General features: G+C 38.9%; 1 protein-coding gene across 1 annotated transcript in view; it reads right to left on the bottom strand.

The window, feature by feature from the left end:
• The window catches only part of SPAG16 (sperm associated antigen 16), a 407,293-nt gene that overhangs the window by 101,515 nt on the left and 288,433 nt on the right, over positions 1-17,345 (bottom strand). Inside the window, 1 exon segment of the mRNA XM_054830796.1 lies at positions 6,105-6,225. Within this exon segment, the coding sequence (XP_054686771.1) occupies positions 6,105-6,225 (121 nt within the window).

Raw genomic sequence — 17,345 nt, 5'->3', positions numbered from 1 at the left:
ATAAAGAATGGAGAACAGATGCAGGTGGCTGCATTTGTGCTCGTCAAGCAAAACTTGTAAGAATGTGCATCAATTATATTTTAAAAAAACGTGTGAATCCTTAATTTGTATAGAAAAGGATGTGTAAGGATGCAGTGAAAACACACAGATCTTGCAGTGCTGATCCCATAGTGAAGAAAAGGGTTCTGATGGGACAGACACTCAGCAGTTCCTGATGGGAGAAAGGAGAGGAACGAGTAATGTACAAGATTGTAGCTTATGCTTTACAAATAGACTTGAGAAAACCCTGAATGAGAAGCAGAGCAGGCAGCAAAATAAGGAAGAACTAGTCTCAATTTTCTAAGTGAAGAGCAAATGTTTCAAAGGAATTTGAAAGATGAGTTCTAAAAACACGGTTTGATCACCTTGCCGCCCTGTTAGGTGGAGCTATAGCACCGTAGCAAGTCCAAACTGATAAATAACCAGAACTGGGAGTTGTCCGAGCTCTGTGTAAAAAAGCAAGTGCCAGGACAAATCCAAATAATTGCACCTATATCTATTTAAATCTATCTATATATCAAGCTCTCTTTGCATATTTGGCATCAATTTGCAGCGTTTACTACATTCATGCACAAGTACCCAATTAGTTCATGCATGAGCACCCAATTATTTTATGCATGAATACCCCATCAGTTCATGCATGTGTGCCTAATCAGTTCATATATTGACACCCAATTAATTTTCACATAAGCCCCCAATTAATTGACATGAATAAGAAGAGGAGAGATGTTTGGCTTAAGCTGAGACTGGGAAAAGGGGAGGAAAAGCACTTAAGTGCTTGTTTAATTCTTTACGTTTTCTTTTTTTCTCAATACCCAGAATCAGTGATCAGAAGTTTGTGTTAATTGTCAATAACTTAAATTAAGTAAAAATTTGCCAAGGCGAGACTGTATTGCCTGTGACAGCATATACATAGTCAGAATTGAGGTAGGAACTCAGGCATTGAACCATGAGGGGAAAAGGACCCTAAGGAATCAATTGATGTTATCAAGTAATCTGCCTTGGAGATTAAAGAACACAGAGCAATAAAGTGTTGTAATGAAAAAAGCTTTTTAGTCAGAAATGGGGGTCATAGGGAAAAACACACATTAATGTCAGCACATAATTGCACTATATGGACAAAATCAGATGCCGCTAAAAAGATTACTGTGGTAAATTCTGCACTAGAGGATTTTTCACCCATCAAGCGTGACTTTAACTGCAAGCAAGAGGGAGACAAATACAAAAAGCAAGCTTCAGAAACTGCAAAAAAAAAAAAAAAAAAAAAGAAAGAGTCAAGATCTTGTCCTGCTCTGGTTCTCTTGATACCTAGACACACTCTGGTCCCGAGATCCGAGGGGTGCAGGTGCATCCCCTGCTCTCCCCACATCCAGCCGCAATTGCAAAATCCACTGTACAGCTTCCCAGCAAAGGAGAGCTTCTTCCATCCTACCAAGATGAAGCTTTATCTACTCAGTGCCTCTTAAGCAGTATCAATTAACCAAAAATGTGAAAGAAAGCAGGAAAGGAGAAAAGACAGACACCTCGCACCTCAACACCAGCTTGTCTTTGCAGACAATATACCAACTGAAATTGAGGAAATCAAAGAGAAAATTGAGAGGGCACTTCACTGCAAGATCAAACCTCTAAACAAATGAAACTGCCATATAATAAATTAATATTGTTTATGTTTCCCTTAAGAAATAGAATACATACTCAACTAGGCAAATATGAATTTAAAAATACTATTTATACTTCTGAACTTTTCCCCTCAATTTACAAGAACTATTTCTGCCTGTTCTGAACACAGAAATTCTTACCAGGCAAGGAATCTGAAAACCATAATTTTGGAACTTGACCTGAAGACTCAATATGAGCAGAAAGTCTAACAATCTGAGGTTTAATCTCTGTGCCTCCACTCCTCATAAGGCCTGTGTGGATGGCCTGTGGCTTTAATATTATCAGTAACAGCCCAAATAATGTCAAGTGCAAATATTGAAAATGCTTCAGCAATAGCATCCCAGAGAATCCCATCAATAATTTGGTATTCAGTAAAGGGTGGGTAATACAGAGAAACAAATTCTTTACACCACTATTTAACACCAAAACCAACTCCAGACTGAACAGTAAACAGTTGTCACTCATTGCACTAATGGTTGTCTCATGGTACTGGCCCTGGGTAATGTCACATGATGTGTAATTAAGCAAATTAAGCTTGCTTTTGGATAGCAACACTGAGCAGTTACCCAGACCCCACCGTGGTTGACAGTGGTAGCATTTGTTTGACAGTCACTTCCTAAAACAATGCACTCTCAGAACTCCTGCCTCCCAACATAAACCCCTTCTATCACGCGGTAATAGTGATCCTGGCATTTTTCAACTTTCACATTAATTTACAACCTTTACATTCATTTAAAATACTCTACCTCTAAATAAAATAGGTACATATCGCCCTTTGAGATGTTCAGAGGCATTGTAAGGGTATTTCTTTGTGCTCTGGCAGAAGAATCACATACCCTCCACACCTCTTCAATGCTGAACAACAATGGGCAACAATGCCCAGCTTGGATGAAAGCAGGTTAAATGATAACACCTCGCTGTATCTCCAGAAAATACGGCAGTTTATTTCTCCAAATACAGTTTGCTTTCCTTTGGCCTTATTGTAACTGCTATTGGACTGTTGTTGTTGTAGTGGGGTTGGTTTGTTTAAACACATTATGATAATATATAAATATGTCGTAGCATACAAACTAGAATCTTCTACAGCTTCTTTCTTACATATGCAATGCTGTGCTGTGATTAATCACATTAAATACATTTTCTAAACAGCAACTGGAAACACAAAAGGTGATGACAAGATGGTGTTTAAAGGATTCATGAATGCTACACAAGAATATAAGGACATAGAGTTGCTGGTTAACTTGCATATGAAAAAATAAAAGTGAATTTAGTTACAGAATCAGTTACATTGTGGTCCATCTTGCACAGTAACCACAGTTGGTCCCCCCTCTGAAACCATTCACAGCACACAGAATTTGAAGGACATGTTCCTTTGTATTTCTGATAGTAAGCATAATATTGAAGATCATTGCCCCCAGTGGGCTGAGTCCCGGCCAGCTCCGTCACCACCTCTCATTGCAAGACCATAAGCTAGTTTCAGAAAGACTAGGGGAAGAAGAAAATCCACTTAATGTGCAATAGTAATTAATCATGTACTTAATTTCTCCTCATTGAAAAGTATGCTGTATTGAAAAGTCCACCTCTAAGCTGAGCTAAAGAAAAGCTAAGGCAGAGTGTACCTAAACCAGACAGATTTATATACAACTTTCTTCATTAACTTTTTTAAGATCTGAGTGTGGCTCTGATAAAGCAGAAAATGGCTTTACGGTCAAGCAGTTATGCCATGACTAGCATTCGGATCACTAGAGTTAGCGAGGACCATCCCCAATAATGCCATCAGGAGAACCCCAGTGAGTTACAAACTCGTTCTTGGTACTAGGTCTTTGTGAAGCAACTCCCACCCAGTGCATGTTGTACTGACAAAAGAGACTACCACTTAAAAACAAAAGGGAAGGTGTGTTTGTCTACATTGCATTTGCAATGATAATTACTTGAATACAAAGGAAAATCAAATAAAACTCTTCCATTAGTTGGGGCCTTACTATCTCTGACCTCAATCGCGTTTGCTGATACCGCCCAACTTTTCATAAACCCCTTCTATCATTATTAGCTATAATTTAAATAATTACTGGGCAGAAGAAAAAAACCTGCTTAACCATGGCTCTCTAATCTAGTCATTAAATCCACCTGTAAGATGCTGAACAATTTGTTTCCAGTGCCTGTGACTATTAATGCAGTTGAGTATTTTACACTAGGTGGTATAACATCACCAGGAGAGACTGAGGGATACAGCTGGAAATTAAGCCATGCTTTGATAAGGTCAGAAGAATCCACCCAAGCTTCTCCACAGACCGCGGCCCCAAATGAGACAGATGTCCCATGCCCAACAGGCTCTTAGTTAAACACAGGATATATTCTCCCATCACCATTTATTTTTGGAGTATTCTGGCTCTTTGACTTATTTCAACATGGTTATTATTTTTAGTTAACTCCACTCAAATGACTGACTGAATAGTTTAGACTGACCAAATCTGGGAATTACTGATTAGAGAAGCAAGGCAGGAACCTGCTGGATCATTTTATCTAGCCCTCTGCTGTTGCAGACATCATTCAGCCTCTCTCATTGCTGTATCAAGGGCCATTTTAGGATTACTGAGGCTAAATCTGGTTTAGCTAGCTTGGCAACTCTGGTATTAGCAAAACAACAACAACAAAAAAAAAGCTATGACAATGATGTCAGCATGAGTTAAACATCCACAAACCCAGGGTCCCAGAGCTATTCACCTCAGCCTGGGTCCCACACTGCATTGCTAGCGGTAACCAAACCATTGCTAAACAATACCACATCATACTGCAGTGCAGACAATGCATTCCTTCCAGCTACTCATCAAGTAAATTAAATACTGCTCCAGAAAGAATAGGTATTAATATGCATGTATTTCTACAAGGTACCTATTCAGAACAGGCATTGCCTTTTTAGTCTGCGTGTGCGGATAGTGCCCGGCACGCCTCGCCCTCTGTCCCTAGTTAAGTGATGTAGGCACCAGCTCTCTTCAAACAACAGGAATTGCAACAGTCTCTTTAGCTAGGTATTCTCCTCTCTTTAGCTAGGTGCGATTGCATCCTGTTGCATTATGCCTTATTGTGATCATCCATCCTAATTTGATATCTCTGTTGTGTGGTTTCGCCTGCAGAGAAAATTTTGGATTTTATCCAAATGATGGAAAAATTTGCCCATTTAGCTCACCTGAAGCTGATAACCTTTCTACTGGAAAGTTCCCATCTGGCTAGAAATATTGCTACTGCATTTTTCAGGGATGTGATTCCTTTGCAAATGACCCAACGTTATACTCCAGAAACAAAAATGCAAAACTTCTTCAAATCCTCCCGAACAAAAAATGAGCTCTTACTCCAAATTACAGACAGAAATAGAATAGTGGTTAAATTTGTCTTTGGGAAGCTGTCAAAAATGGACAGGGTCAATGCATTTATTTTTTTCCCCTTGGAGATGAAAACACCTTATTTAATGGCACAGGAGAAAGATCTGTGAAATCACGATACAAATAATACAGAATTTGATGGGAAAATTTTCTGCCAAGTGACTCGATATATTGATAGTATCTGTTCCACAGTATGTGGGTAATTATGACAAAATATCATACTATTATTTGTGTTTAATGGTTCCTTAATTATCTCTCATATTCTATTGAAGCATTATTTTTATGCTCATAACATGTACTGCAAATGTCTACATATTTTTCAATATACCTATATATTACATTATATATCATTGTAGTCTATCACATCGTATTGTACTACCCTAACCTAGGATCTAATGCTGTGCTGCAACACGAATCCTTGTCCATGCTTTGGAATTGAAGATTTATATTGGTTTTAAAACAAAAAAAAGTTTTACAACAGCCTCACTTCAAATGAAAATGCACGCTCACTCACAATATTGCTGACACGGTAATACATGGTTGATGATGAAAAATAACTGGTTACTTCAATTCTTTGTGCATAGTAAGCAGTCCTGTCAACACAATGAAGTTCTGAGGCAATTATAAGAGGACTTAGTAAGATTGGTTATGAAATGCAACTACAGAATTAGCAAATAAAAGAACAAACAGTAATGGAGAATAAATACCACTAGAACGCAGGTAATCTCGCTAAGTTTTTTACCCCTAGTGATCAGTTCTGTATTGTACGTAATATTTTTGCAACTAATTGCACTTCTTGCTATTGCACATTTTTCTTTTTATATAAATGGACCATTAGTCCAATTTACCTATCTAGTCAGTAGAAAACAAGTGTACTGATCATTGGTGCAACCAGGTATCTCTTCTTTAAAATTAACGCATCTATGCTGTTTCACATGTGCTACCTGGCTTCAGAACCAGAGAGAGATTAGACAGGTTGCAAAATAAACCACATCTTAGGTAGAAAAAGTTAGTTTAGAATCCTACCAGAGTGATCAAAGATGACCTGGTTGGCAGGATGTGGGCCTGCATCTATGGATAAAATAGACTTCTGAATGTCCCAGAGTTTCATCATGCCGGAGGAGTCACAGGAAGCAATCGTATCACCATGTCGACGTTGGAAACAAAATAAAGGCATCACTTTTGTTCTTCTGCAAAGAAGAAAGCATATGAAACCAGGCTGGATATCCACTGATGCCAGACATAGTAACTGTACGTATTTAAATAAATATAAGTTATTATATGTGAGGTTATCACAGCCTCTTAACAACTATTTTGACTTGAATAGCAACAATATAACTTTTAAAGCAAACAGTTCAGGAGAAACCGTAAATAAAAAAAAGAGGTTATTCTGAATTCTGCTACCAGTGTCCCCTAAGAACATACAGAGACATAGGAATGGCCCTTTAGCCCTGATTATTAATTTGTCTACTCATGTTTTCAAGGTGAAGCATCGGACTAGAGCAGAACGGACACTCCTCCATTGTCAAACATTCATTGATAGCCATGCTAAGGACAATCTCACTCATTTCAGTGAGTAAGAAGCACACAGGGACTACCCATGCAAGGAAAGATAGTAGGACCATGTCCCCCATGCCTCTCTTCAGTATTAATTAAAAAATAAACAAACAATCAACTAAAGAAGTGGCAGAAGTATTTTGTATATGTAGCATATAAACAAACACAAAAATAAAAAAAGGCAGGTTAAAGGATACCCAAACATTACTGTGTTTAGCTAATTCCTGCCACCATAACAGAAAGAAACCCCTAGCTACCAATATAGAAACATTTACTTTTCATTTTAGCCTTCTAAATAAAGATTCAAAATCCCCAAACCAGCTCAGCTGATGTGCACTCAGAGTTATCAAAGACTATGTCTTTTCCAATTTATGCAAGAGTGTAAGATTAGATTAAAGGATATTGTTATGAAGGAGAATCACAATGGTATGAAACTGAGAATCAGGTCAAACATGGGTCAGATGCTTCATGCATGACTTTTTTTTTATTCAGTTAATTTTTACATCTTTCAGGTAAATAATACCTGCAAGAAAATGTGTGGAGTTATCTAGCAAATAGAGGAATTAAGATCTGAAAATATCCATTGCCTTCTCAAGTAGAAAGTAATGGCCTGCAAAACACTGTCATGGTATAACTATAATGAAATCTTTAGGTTCATTTGGAGGAGATCTAAAATGTCAAAACTTCATTCTGGTTTGTTACAGGGACTAATACAGAGTAACGCCGAGACACAAAGTGATGATTGCTTTGAGAATTCAGCCAGCAACGGTAAGCTCTCAGCGCTTGCTGTTTTGCAAAAAAAGCTCAGTAACCGTAACTACATCCCACCTCAACACAGTGGTGCTGAGCAGTATGGAAAAGCTATTTGTTTAACTACCTCATCAGGTGTACCTGCCGAGTTCTCTTCCATTTCATCTGGCTCCTTTCATGAAGTTCAGCCTATACAAACAAGGAGGTCAAGCAGGCCATTCAGAAAACAAACAAAACAACCCCAAATACAACAGCTACGCTCCAAATTGTTGCATGGCTTGAACCGAATCTCATTAAAGCAAATTTTTAATGGAAAAAAAAAAAGACATCATCATAGATACAAGACTGGAAGAGTCATCAAATCCAGTCCCTTCCTCTTACAAGCAATGCTTTCATACGCTTGCTGTGATAAAAGTACTGAATTCCAGATTAGCAGCAGTTCCCCCATCCCCCCGCTGCTGATCTAGAACCTGCCTGTCTTCCTTGCATTTATAAATCTTCCCGGCCATAAATGAGAGTTTAAAAGCACTTGTTCACATGCAATCTATATCCTTTAGGTTAAATACAAGGGTTTTTTGCAGAAATACTCCTCCCTTCTTCCCTGTCCCTGATGCATTTCACTTACAGCATCATTCATATCCCCATCTCAAACACTATTTTCTGGGCTAAACAGCTGAAGCTCTTCCTTCTCTCCTCCCCACCCTTTTCAGATAGTATGGAGTCTGGATGAACTATGAACATACCCATCACTGATTTTTTTTTTTGATAAAGCAACTCTTGCAAAATTTATCACCAGTTTTGGAAGCCCGTACAGAGATCCCTGTAACCTGACTTTCAGAGAGGTTAAGGGTGCATAGCTCACCTGAGCTGAAGTTTTGGTGAACCTGGCACACAGCAGCAACTACAAAGTGGGACATCTCCTTTCCTTAGGTCATTATCTGTCATGCCACTAAAGGGAAGAGGAACTGAATGTGTGCATGTAAAGATCCCTCTGTTCCTCAGCGTAAGTTCTCGGCTTCTGGACCAGCTCTCCACACCTCGCCATCCTCTCTCTCCTCACTTTTTTCTGCAAAGATTATCTCCATCACTATCAACAGTCCACTTAGGAAATCACTAGTATCCCTTATACTTGTTATTTCATAGCCTCTAACATGACTTTGAGATATTCTTGCATTTTACTCCTCAATTTTTTTCTATCCATAGAGGCATTTTAGTAAATAATACCTTTGGGGGGGCGTGTGTGTGTGTGTGTGTGTTCGTTTTAGTTTGTTATGTTTTGTTTTAGAATATGCTTGTCTTCAAACTTATTTTGTACGTGTCTAATATACTTCAATTCAATAAATGTTCCTTAATTACAGCTTTGATAACTCAGCAATTTTGAACTAGATCAATTGCCAGCCCATCTGGGTGAGACTGCACATAACCTGCTCAGTGCAGTTCCAGGACACACTCCAGTGGGTGCTCTGTGACTTCTCCTTCTGTCATCAACAGTTGTGTCCATGGATTTTCAATACAACATTTCTCTCTTAAGTAACAGCATGGTCCAGCTAATAGATCATAATAGCACCAAGAATGCTTCACTGAAACAGGAATTATGCAAACATTGATCAGAGACAGTCCTTGCTGCAAAGCTGTAGTTGAGCTGACTTTGACCTTCCCGCTGGCCCTGATTAAGGGATCATTACTCGTTGCATAATTAGGATGAAAGCAATCATATCTACTTTTAATACAGGTTCTTCCTTCTATGAATTAATTTTGCTACTGTAGCTGGCCCACCACAAGACAAGATCCATACCTCATCCTCTGTCAATCTTGCCATCCTATTCTCTGCCATATTTAATTTCTCCCATTTCTACTACAGATCCCTGAGAAACAGAAGGGAAAACAAAACTCCTCTCCCACAGGAATTGACACAATCAAATCGTTAGTAGGTACCAGATACATTGAACCACCCTAACTTGTTATTTAAGCTCTGGCTCACAAGGTGATTTGTGGCTACATCAGAAAGGTCGAGCCCCCCTGATCCTTGCAGATACTATTTCAACAGAAGCAGTGCCAGAGAAACCTGGTCTGGGAACACCATGCCGCTGTGCTAAGTGCTGTGTAAACAAGCTAGAGAAGACGGTCCTGCTCCAGAGGGTTTACAATCTATCTTAGTAGCAAGGTCAACCAGTTCTTGCTGTCAAAAGTCTGCACACTTTTTATCAATTTCCTCCCAGATGCCAGGTATAAACATACTGTGCATAAAACGCAACACCCAGTAGCATATTTCAACTGATCTCCATGAAAAGGCAGCAGACCTCATCTGCAAACAGAAGTAAGAAAACATAGGGTTCTGATGGGAACACATCAACACATGCAAACGTGTATTTTATCAGCCCCGGCATGCTCTGTCCGCAGACTTATTATTAACTGCATTAATGATTACTGATACCTAGGCAGCTGCTACACTAAAAACATACCAAAAGGATTTTGTTAATGAGCCAGCTATTACATTTCACCGCTTCTTTGCTTGATGTCATCTCTATTACATACCTTTTCTAAATCAAATGAGCTGGAGATGTGGGATAACAACTTTTCAATAGGAAGAAATAAACCAGGAATGTAATCAAGCTTAAGGATAATTTGAAGCTGCATGCCATTCAAAGAAAAAGAAAGGGATAAGTCATATGTTAAATGAACTCATTTGCATCTGGCCACAGGCCATTTTCAATAGCTTTAAAGTGGAATCACTTTGAATTCTCCTATGAGCTTTTGGCTTTTTCATTCCTTTTACAGTTACTGTCTTAGTTATTCATGGAAGAGCCCTCTGCCTTGCTCTTCGTTTTCTTCTTTTTGTTTCTTGCCACACTAAAGTCCTATTTATGATGTCTTTCTGATGACATATTTTACTGAACAGAAAATTGGACCATCACAGCTTGACTGATTTTCCTACATGTAAAAGGAGGAGACGATGAGATCCAAGGAGAAAATGTGCAAAAGGAGATTCCTGTTGTACTGATTTTCATTTACACGACATTTTATGCTGCAGCAGCCACAGCTCAGTTCTATTACTTCCTCAAATCAAAGAGCATGTAGAATGATTCATAAAACTGGTAAGATTTGCTTTCTATCCTATATAATCAAGTTAGTACTTTTTTGTGTGTGCACGCTGAAGTAATTAAAGAATTTATACAAGGATTCGATTAGTCTGGATTCAAAGACTGGGTCTGTTCCAGGCTCCATTTAAAGGACTTTGCAAGTCCTTTAATTGCCTTTACAGTTCCACCCTCCACTCTTTACACCTTCCCTGCCGACTTAATGAACGTCTTCATGTTACAGAAGATCTCCCAGTAAAATGGGTATGCTGAGCTCCATATACATCATAATCCCAATCTCAATTGCACTTGCAAACCATTGTAACACAAATAAATATAACACCAGGAATGAACAGATTTATGTAATTTCCAGGAATTTTTTAAAAAATATGTTTCTTTTTTTTTTTAAATATACATTTTTTCTTGTGAATATTAATAATGATTAACGAAGTGACTAATCACCAGGGACGCTTTAGGCAAATATTTCCTAAAAACTGCTGTTTCACACCAGCAATAAGGATAAAAATCTGAATAATTATGTCTCTTGCTTAGGAACACACCTCTGGATTTATTGCTGATAGATCAATAATATATGAACTGCAACAAGTGGCTTTATCTAATTTAGGCTGCAATAAACTCCTCCCAGGAGTATCCTCTTCAAAGTTTAAATTTGAAGGCAGGTCAGTAGTTGTTTCATGACCTTTTGCAAATATTTTTAAAAAGGCAAAATAGTGATTGAACAGGCAACTCATTTTCACTATGACAAGTTTCTATCAAATCAGTCAAGTTTACTGATTTGCAAGTCCTTTGTTTTCAAAACAGATGTAGCTGTATGAAGTGTATTTTCAGGGACTCTTAACAATGACTAGACTAAGATGTTCATCAACCTCAGTGGAAACAGATTCAAGCTCTAGGCCCCTTGCTAACTAGAAGCTTGATAATAATTTTCCCTTTCTATTACTCTTGGGAATCTGGTTGACCTCTGGCATAACAAAGGGCCGATAAGCTTGTTAACTGGTCTTACCCGTCTCGTTACCAGTCTCTGAACTCAGTAAAAGGAGTTTGTTCTGTGTACCTGAAGTGTGGTGGAAACTCCTTGCCGTTAAGTGCCAGTAGATAACGCGGCCACATGAAGAATAGCTTCAGGTACCTCAAACCGAGACAGACTGGAATAATCTGCATTTCTAAGATGCTCCCTGTGGGACACATCCTAAGTCACTTAACTCTACCACCATTTTATATGCGTCGAAGTGAATATTTTTAAGAGAAGGAATCATTCCCTCCCACATTTACAGCATGAAGCACATCAGAAACCTGATGAGAATTATTACCTCAGGCCTCGTTGTAATGCAAAAACTAACTACACTTAGAAAAAAATAACAGGGGGCACGCTCAGCAGAGTCCCATCCCTGTGCCCCCCCATCCCGCAGGGTGGAATTGGGCTTTCTGAGCAGCAGCGAGCAAGGGCAGAGGGGTCTCAAGAGAATCCAAGCAGGGGCAGGGGAATCTGCTGTAGTCGTTACAGGGAAAAAGATTTTAATGTCCAATTAACCAACTGAATTATGTAAAATATGATAAAGATGGAGGAAAAAATGCAGATGTAGTCCATTATTAGACTGATGACTAATCAATCACCACCCATTTTTGAAATATCAGGCTTAAATCATTCCAGTTTCAAATGAAAATAGCATCTTCTTAGAAAGACATGGAATTACTTAGCCAGGCAAAAAGTAGAGCGCTACACTGATTACCGCTTTGAATGCGTACTGGTCTATTTCTAATAATTATTTTCATCAAGAGTGGGGGAAAAGGGGTGACTAAGGGTTATTTACAGGCAACACCAGTGTTTTCCCATCTGCTTTTTTACTAGTTTTTTCCTTTTATAGTTTCAACTTCTGCATCACGATCAAAGTGACAAAGGACCATTTATGTTTCAAAGCAACTGAACACCCAGAGCTCAAGCAACTGGGGTCCGGTCCTCACTCCCTGGGATGTTTTTTACAGCTTTGAATAGACACAGACTGGTGAGACACCAGCTCTTCTGGAGGTGAGGTGAATCCAAGACATTGATGCAGAAAGAATCATCTCTCAGAGCTTCACTGTTGATTCCCTCCAGAAGGAGAAACAGAAGAACCCTCCAACTTTATTAGCAGTTGTCAATGAACAACTCCTAATTTTGCACTGTGTAGTAGAACTGGTACAACTTGCTGTAACAATTTCACTATTTTTGCTGTACCTATTGTGATTACCAATCTATTTTAATCCCTTGATATTATGGTTTAATGTGCAGGTTTTGAGAGTGTACTGACCGTCCATGGTCTGTGGCAAAAGCGTCCACCTCCTCTAATCCAGCTCTACATGCACTGTGAGCATTTGAACAAACAAGCAATACAGTATCTATTATTAAAAAACATTATGGATTCAAAACTACAAGAATCTGTTCAAAGGTCTCTCTCAATCCCACTTACACAGCAATATCAGCCCCTACCCCACTAGCTCAAAGGAGATGCCTCAGGATAACTGATGTTTGATGGCTGTGGGAAGCAGGGATCATTCCTGTCCCAGCTCCGATTCTTTTGCTGGCTCTTTTTCCTTCAGGCACCGCAGCAGCTGAGGTTCACAGTGAATGTGGTAAGTCAAAACACGCCTTACAGACATAATAGGGGAATTTGGTGTCAACGCTTTCCTCTTTCACATAATGCTGCAGTCCAGAACACAGACATACTGATCACTTACTGTAACGAAGATGAAAGAATGTTAGCTCATCAGAAGTGCTGTAAAAACATAGCATTCTTCAAATTAGCCACTCTAAATTATGGTCCAAGATTAAATACTTTGCAATTACTGCTGGTACATGCTGGGACCCGACCAGCTTCAGCTCTAACATGAGGACTGTCTGCAGGTACTCAGAAGCGTGCAGCTGGGAACGGCAAATCCTGGTGGGAAACACAAAGGAGACAGAGAGGTATGCGGGGAAGCTGACTGAGTGCTGTTAACGCAAACAACCCAGCCGAGCAAAGAACAACCAGACAGTCCTCAGGAGAGGTTTTCAGCAGAAGGGAAATTTATTACAGAAGGATAGAGGCACATAGATGCCTCTCTAATGTGATCAGTGACTAAAAGTCTATTGCTATTAGAAAGTGACGGACAAACAAATATATCAGGAAGTAGAAAAAACATCTGGAGAGATGTCTGTGCTGATAAATGAATGGGTATGTGGGCCATTGCATACTCAGAAACTTAAAGACATCGAGATAGAATTTTTTTACTACTTATTCCCATTTTCTCAGTGATGATTTTGATCAAGATGAAGAGTATCCTAAAATGATGTTATTTCTAGGTTATTAATTTTCTCCTATCAGAGCATATGGAGACTCATAAAGAACATCCCTTGTGTCCTCCAAAGGAGAAGCTCCATTAAAAGCAATCAATGGAAATGGCAGAACTTTGTTGCAGCAGAATTTCCAGCTCTACTGACTTTCAAAAGCAATGATGGATCATGGGTCTCTTGTTTGTTTACACGCACTCTGCAGGCTTTCCTCTTGCTGTGTGAAACAGAGGGAATCTCTCTTTCCTTTGCCACATCAAGTAGCATGAAGTGCCTTGTGGTGTTCGAGGAGAACAACACATGCTAGGCTTGCAGAAGCCCTTTGCATAAATTTACATATGAAACCCAAGATCACTGCACTCCCTGCAGAGTTACTGCTAGCCATAGTTGACATTGCACTTGAAACAGTACTGCAAAGAGAGCAGTATCTTTTGCAGAGAGGTTTAAAATAATCAATTTTGTTTTTCCTTTTTAAATATCAAAGAAATGCCTTTGAATTCTGGGAGCTGTGCAGTGAGAGGAGGAGATGAATGATAATTGCCATTACTGGCTTTTCCCCGCATTCTGAGAGATGCCACAAATAAAGTGAAGTTAGGTGCCATCATCACCTGATTAGACACTCCTGAGAGCAATAAGCATAACAAATTCCTAGGATACGCACTGTTTGCGTACAGGGATTTTATTGTCATTCAGTTCCTTAAAGCCTAAGTAAGTACATTTTTAAAAACTGGGTGGTATCCACCACAATAATGTTAAAATATAGATGTAATACATACTTCCATAAATTCATAAATTAGTATTAGTGGCAACAGATCTATTGCTGAATTGTGAAATTGTCCATTTTAAAATGCAGAACATTAAGTTGCTGAAAGAAAGTGTCAGTAAACTACATGTGCTTTTTTTAAGCAGAAACTATCAAAGGAAGATATAAAACGAAAAAGTTCAACTTAACATTTGACTCTATCTTGTCTTTGGGTATTTTTAAGGGAAACTAAATGTATAAAGAAGAAATATCAACAATACATAAAATGTATTCACAGAAGCTTGCCCAATTCTGGTTCGTGTATTAATGTTTCTCCCAGTTTCAAACTATTTCAGGTGAAAGAATGATCAACAAATCTCATCCCATTATTTCAAGAACTACCTCATCAAAAAACAGCTAAATACCAAACTAGAATAATCCGCGTTCCTATCCCTGATGGATTTAAGCTCTGCATTCTCAATTATTTTCAGATTAAATCACTCTGATATTCAAGTACCTTCTAACAGTGATATTTATTCAACTACAGATTAATTGCATTTTCATAACAGAGAGGCCTTTCCAAATTTGGCCCTACTTTCACTCTTGCATAAATTCATTTTAAATCCAACTGTGGATTGTACAAAGCCACGTACTACACAACCACATACACAGCACTGTTTCAAGCATCCTGCTTCCCTTTGGCCATGACTGGATAAGTAGTAAACAGTTCAAGAGTCCTCTTACCAAACACAAATCATTCTCTAACCCAAATTTAGTTTCAGCCCTTCTGAAGAGTTAACTTTGCACAAACATGCTTTTTGCTGGAAGAGATTTTACCTCTCTGCTTGTAACTGATGCCAAACCGTATCGATAGCACCTATTTTAGTGGTAAACTGGCTAAAGTAACGCGAGCCCCCTGTCCACACCTGACCACAGCAAACTGGGAGTGCTGGGCGAGCTGGAGGTGGGCAGATTCAGTGTGAGCAGCCACATCTGGAGCCCTGGCCTCACCACTCAGCGCCGAACGTCTGCAATCGCTCCCATCCAAGCCAGTGATACCAACGGCACTGCGGATAAAAGTCTCACAATTTATTGAGAAAATGACTGTCACATGAAAGAGTAACGGGATAGATTGTAGGGATGCTATGCTGCTTTCTCATGTATTTTAAAACATTATTTCCTGTGAAATACCACATAGAGAGGCAAGTTAGACTGTATTGCAGGTGGGAAATTGAATTTAAAAGAATCTAGATGGACGTTTGTATTCTGATTTTGTTTGTTTTGCAAAATGACAGTTTTAAAAACCAGCTGTTAAAATGAAAAATGAATTATGCCGGGGTCTGGACCCACCATGTACATCTGCCACAGGAAAGTCTGGCGTGCTGGGCCAGGAGATGTAATTTTAAAAAATTCTTATTCCTTAGGAAACACAAATTAATTCTCCTCTAAGAAAGAAGGGCAAAGTTTTCCACACTGCTGGCAGTGTTGCATGCTAAGCAGCACTTGCTTCATGTATTGTATACACAGAGGGTCACATTCACTGCAGAATTAAGCAAACAAAATCACATTAAAGGGGATAATCTCTTTTTCTTTCAGCTATAAGCAAATGGACATAACAATGTGTTTATATTTGTAAATATAAAGTCTGAAAACATAAAAGAAAACACTGTATGGTCAGTTAATTATCAGTTTCTGCTGAGGATCTTTCCAAGGGCTAATCTGACCTAAAATATATAGGTTTTTTGAAGTTATTGAAAAACAAATTATGTCAAAGCTAGTTAAAAATTATGCCACATTTCCTCCTCTTGGGCTTTACAGAGTTGTCTAAAATCCAAATGTCTATGCATTACCCCAAACTTTTATCATGAAGAATTGAGACAAAGCTTCATCATATGCCAATATTTAAACAAGAACAAAATCTGATTAAAAGCTTCAATTAGAAAAGTTAAATGTTTCATTTACTGCTGGTTCAAAACAAATGAATGAGACTGTATGATTGCAGACACCTGCCCTGCTTCCTACCCCACGTTCCTCATCTACACCATCTCCATGAGGTCCACTCCTGGAGCACGGAAGTCTCAGTGATCATGACTACAGACTTTCAGCCATCATGATACATGCGGCTTGCTCCCACGGAAGAGCAGCTGTCCCTCAGTTATTTTACTTTTACAGAGTGCAGGTGCTAGTGGACACCACGTTAACCTGAGGTATGTCTTGCGCTTGCAGCACTGAGACCATGTGGAACAACTGCCTATGGTAAGAGGAAATCAAGCCTATGGTAAATGAAAGAAAGATATAAACCCTGAGGCTGGAGGACAGAGGTCCTGTGGCAGGATGAGCTGTTACCTCACGTCTCATAATACAAAGTGTCAAACACTTAAAACAAAAGGTGACTTTTCTTGACCTGTGATTATTTTCAGATTATTTAGTAATTTTGACAGGACTGGGTTTAAAACCTCAAACAACTAAATTACACTGGGGAGAATAGAAAGGCTGGTTAATTCCAAGTTTCCGAAGGCAACTTGGGCCTTGATTAAACAAACTTCAAGACTAACAGAAAATCTTTCTTTTTTTTTTTTCCCCCGAAGAAATTATAACTGGGAAATTGATCCAAAACTAATCCAGGAAGCCAAATTTCTTCCAAACTAAGTCAGTGAATGAACTGCTTTTTGCCTGATTTAGAAGTACAGAGGTAAACGCTAGCAGCAATTGGTGCATTTAAACACTGACACTGAAAGTTTCTTGGTCACCATCATCTGCTATGTGTGAAAGAAAAAAAGGATTTTTCTCTGTCATTGACTTATCCAGGTGTA

The sequence above is a fragment of the Grus americana genome, chromosome 6 (genome assembly GCF_028858705.1).
Source record: "Grus americana isolate bGruAme1 chromosome 6, bGruAme1.mat, whole genome shotgun sequence".
Classification (NCBI taxonomy): domain Eukaryota; kingdom Metazoa; phylum Chordata; class Aves; order Gruiformes; family Gruidae; genus Grus; species Grus americana.
This window is presented reverse-complemented; position numbering and strand designations above follow the sequence as displayed.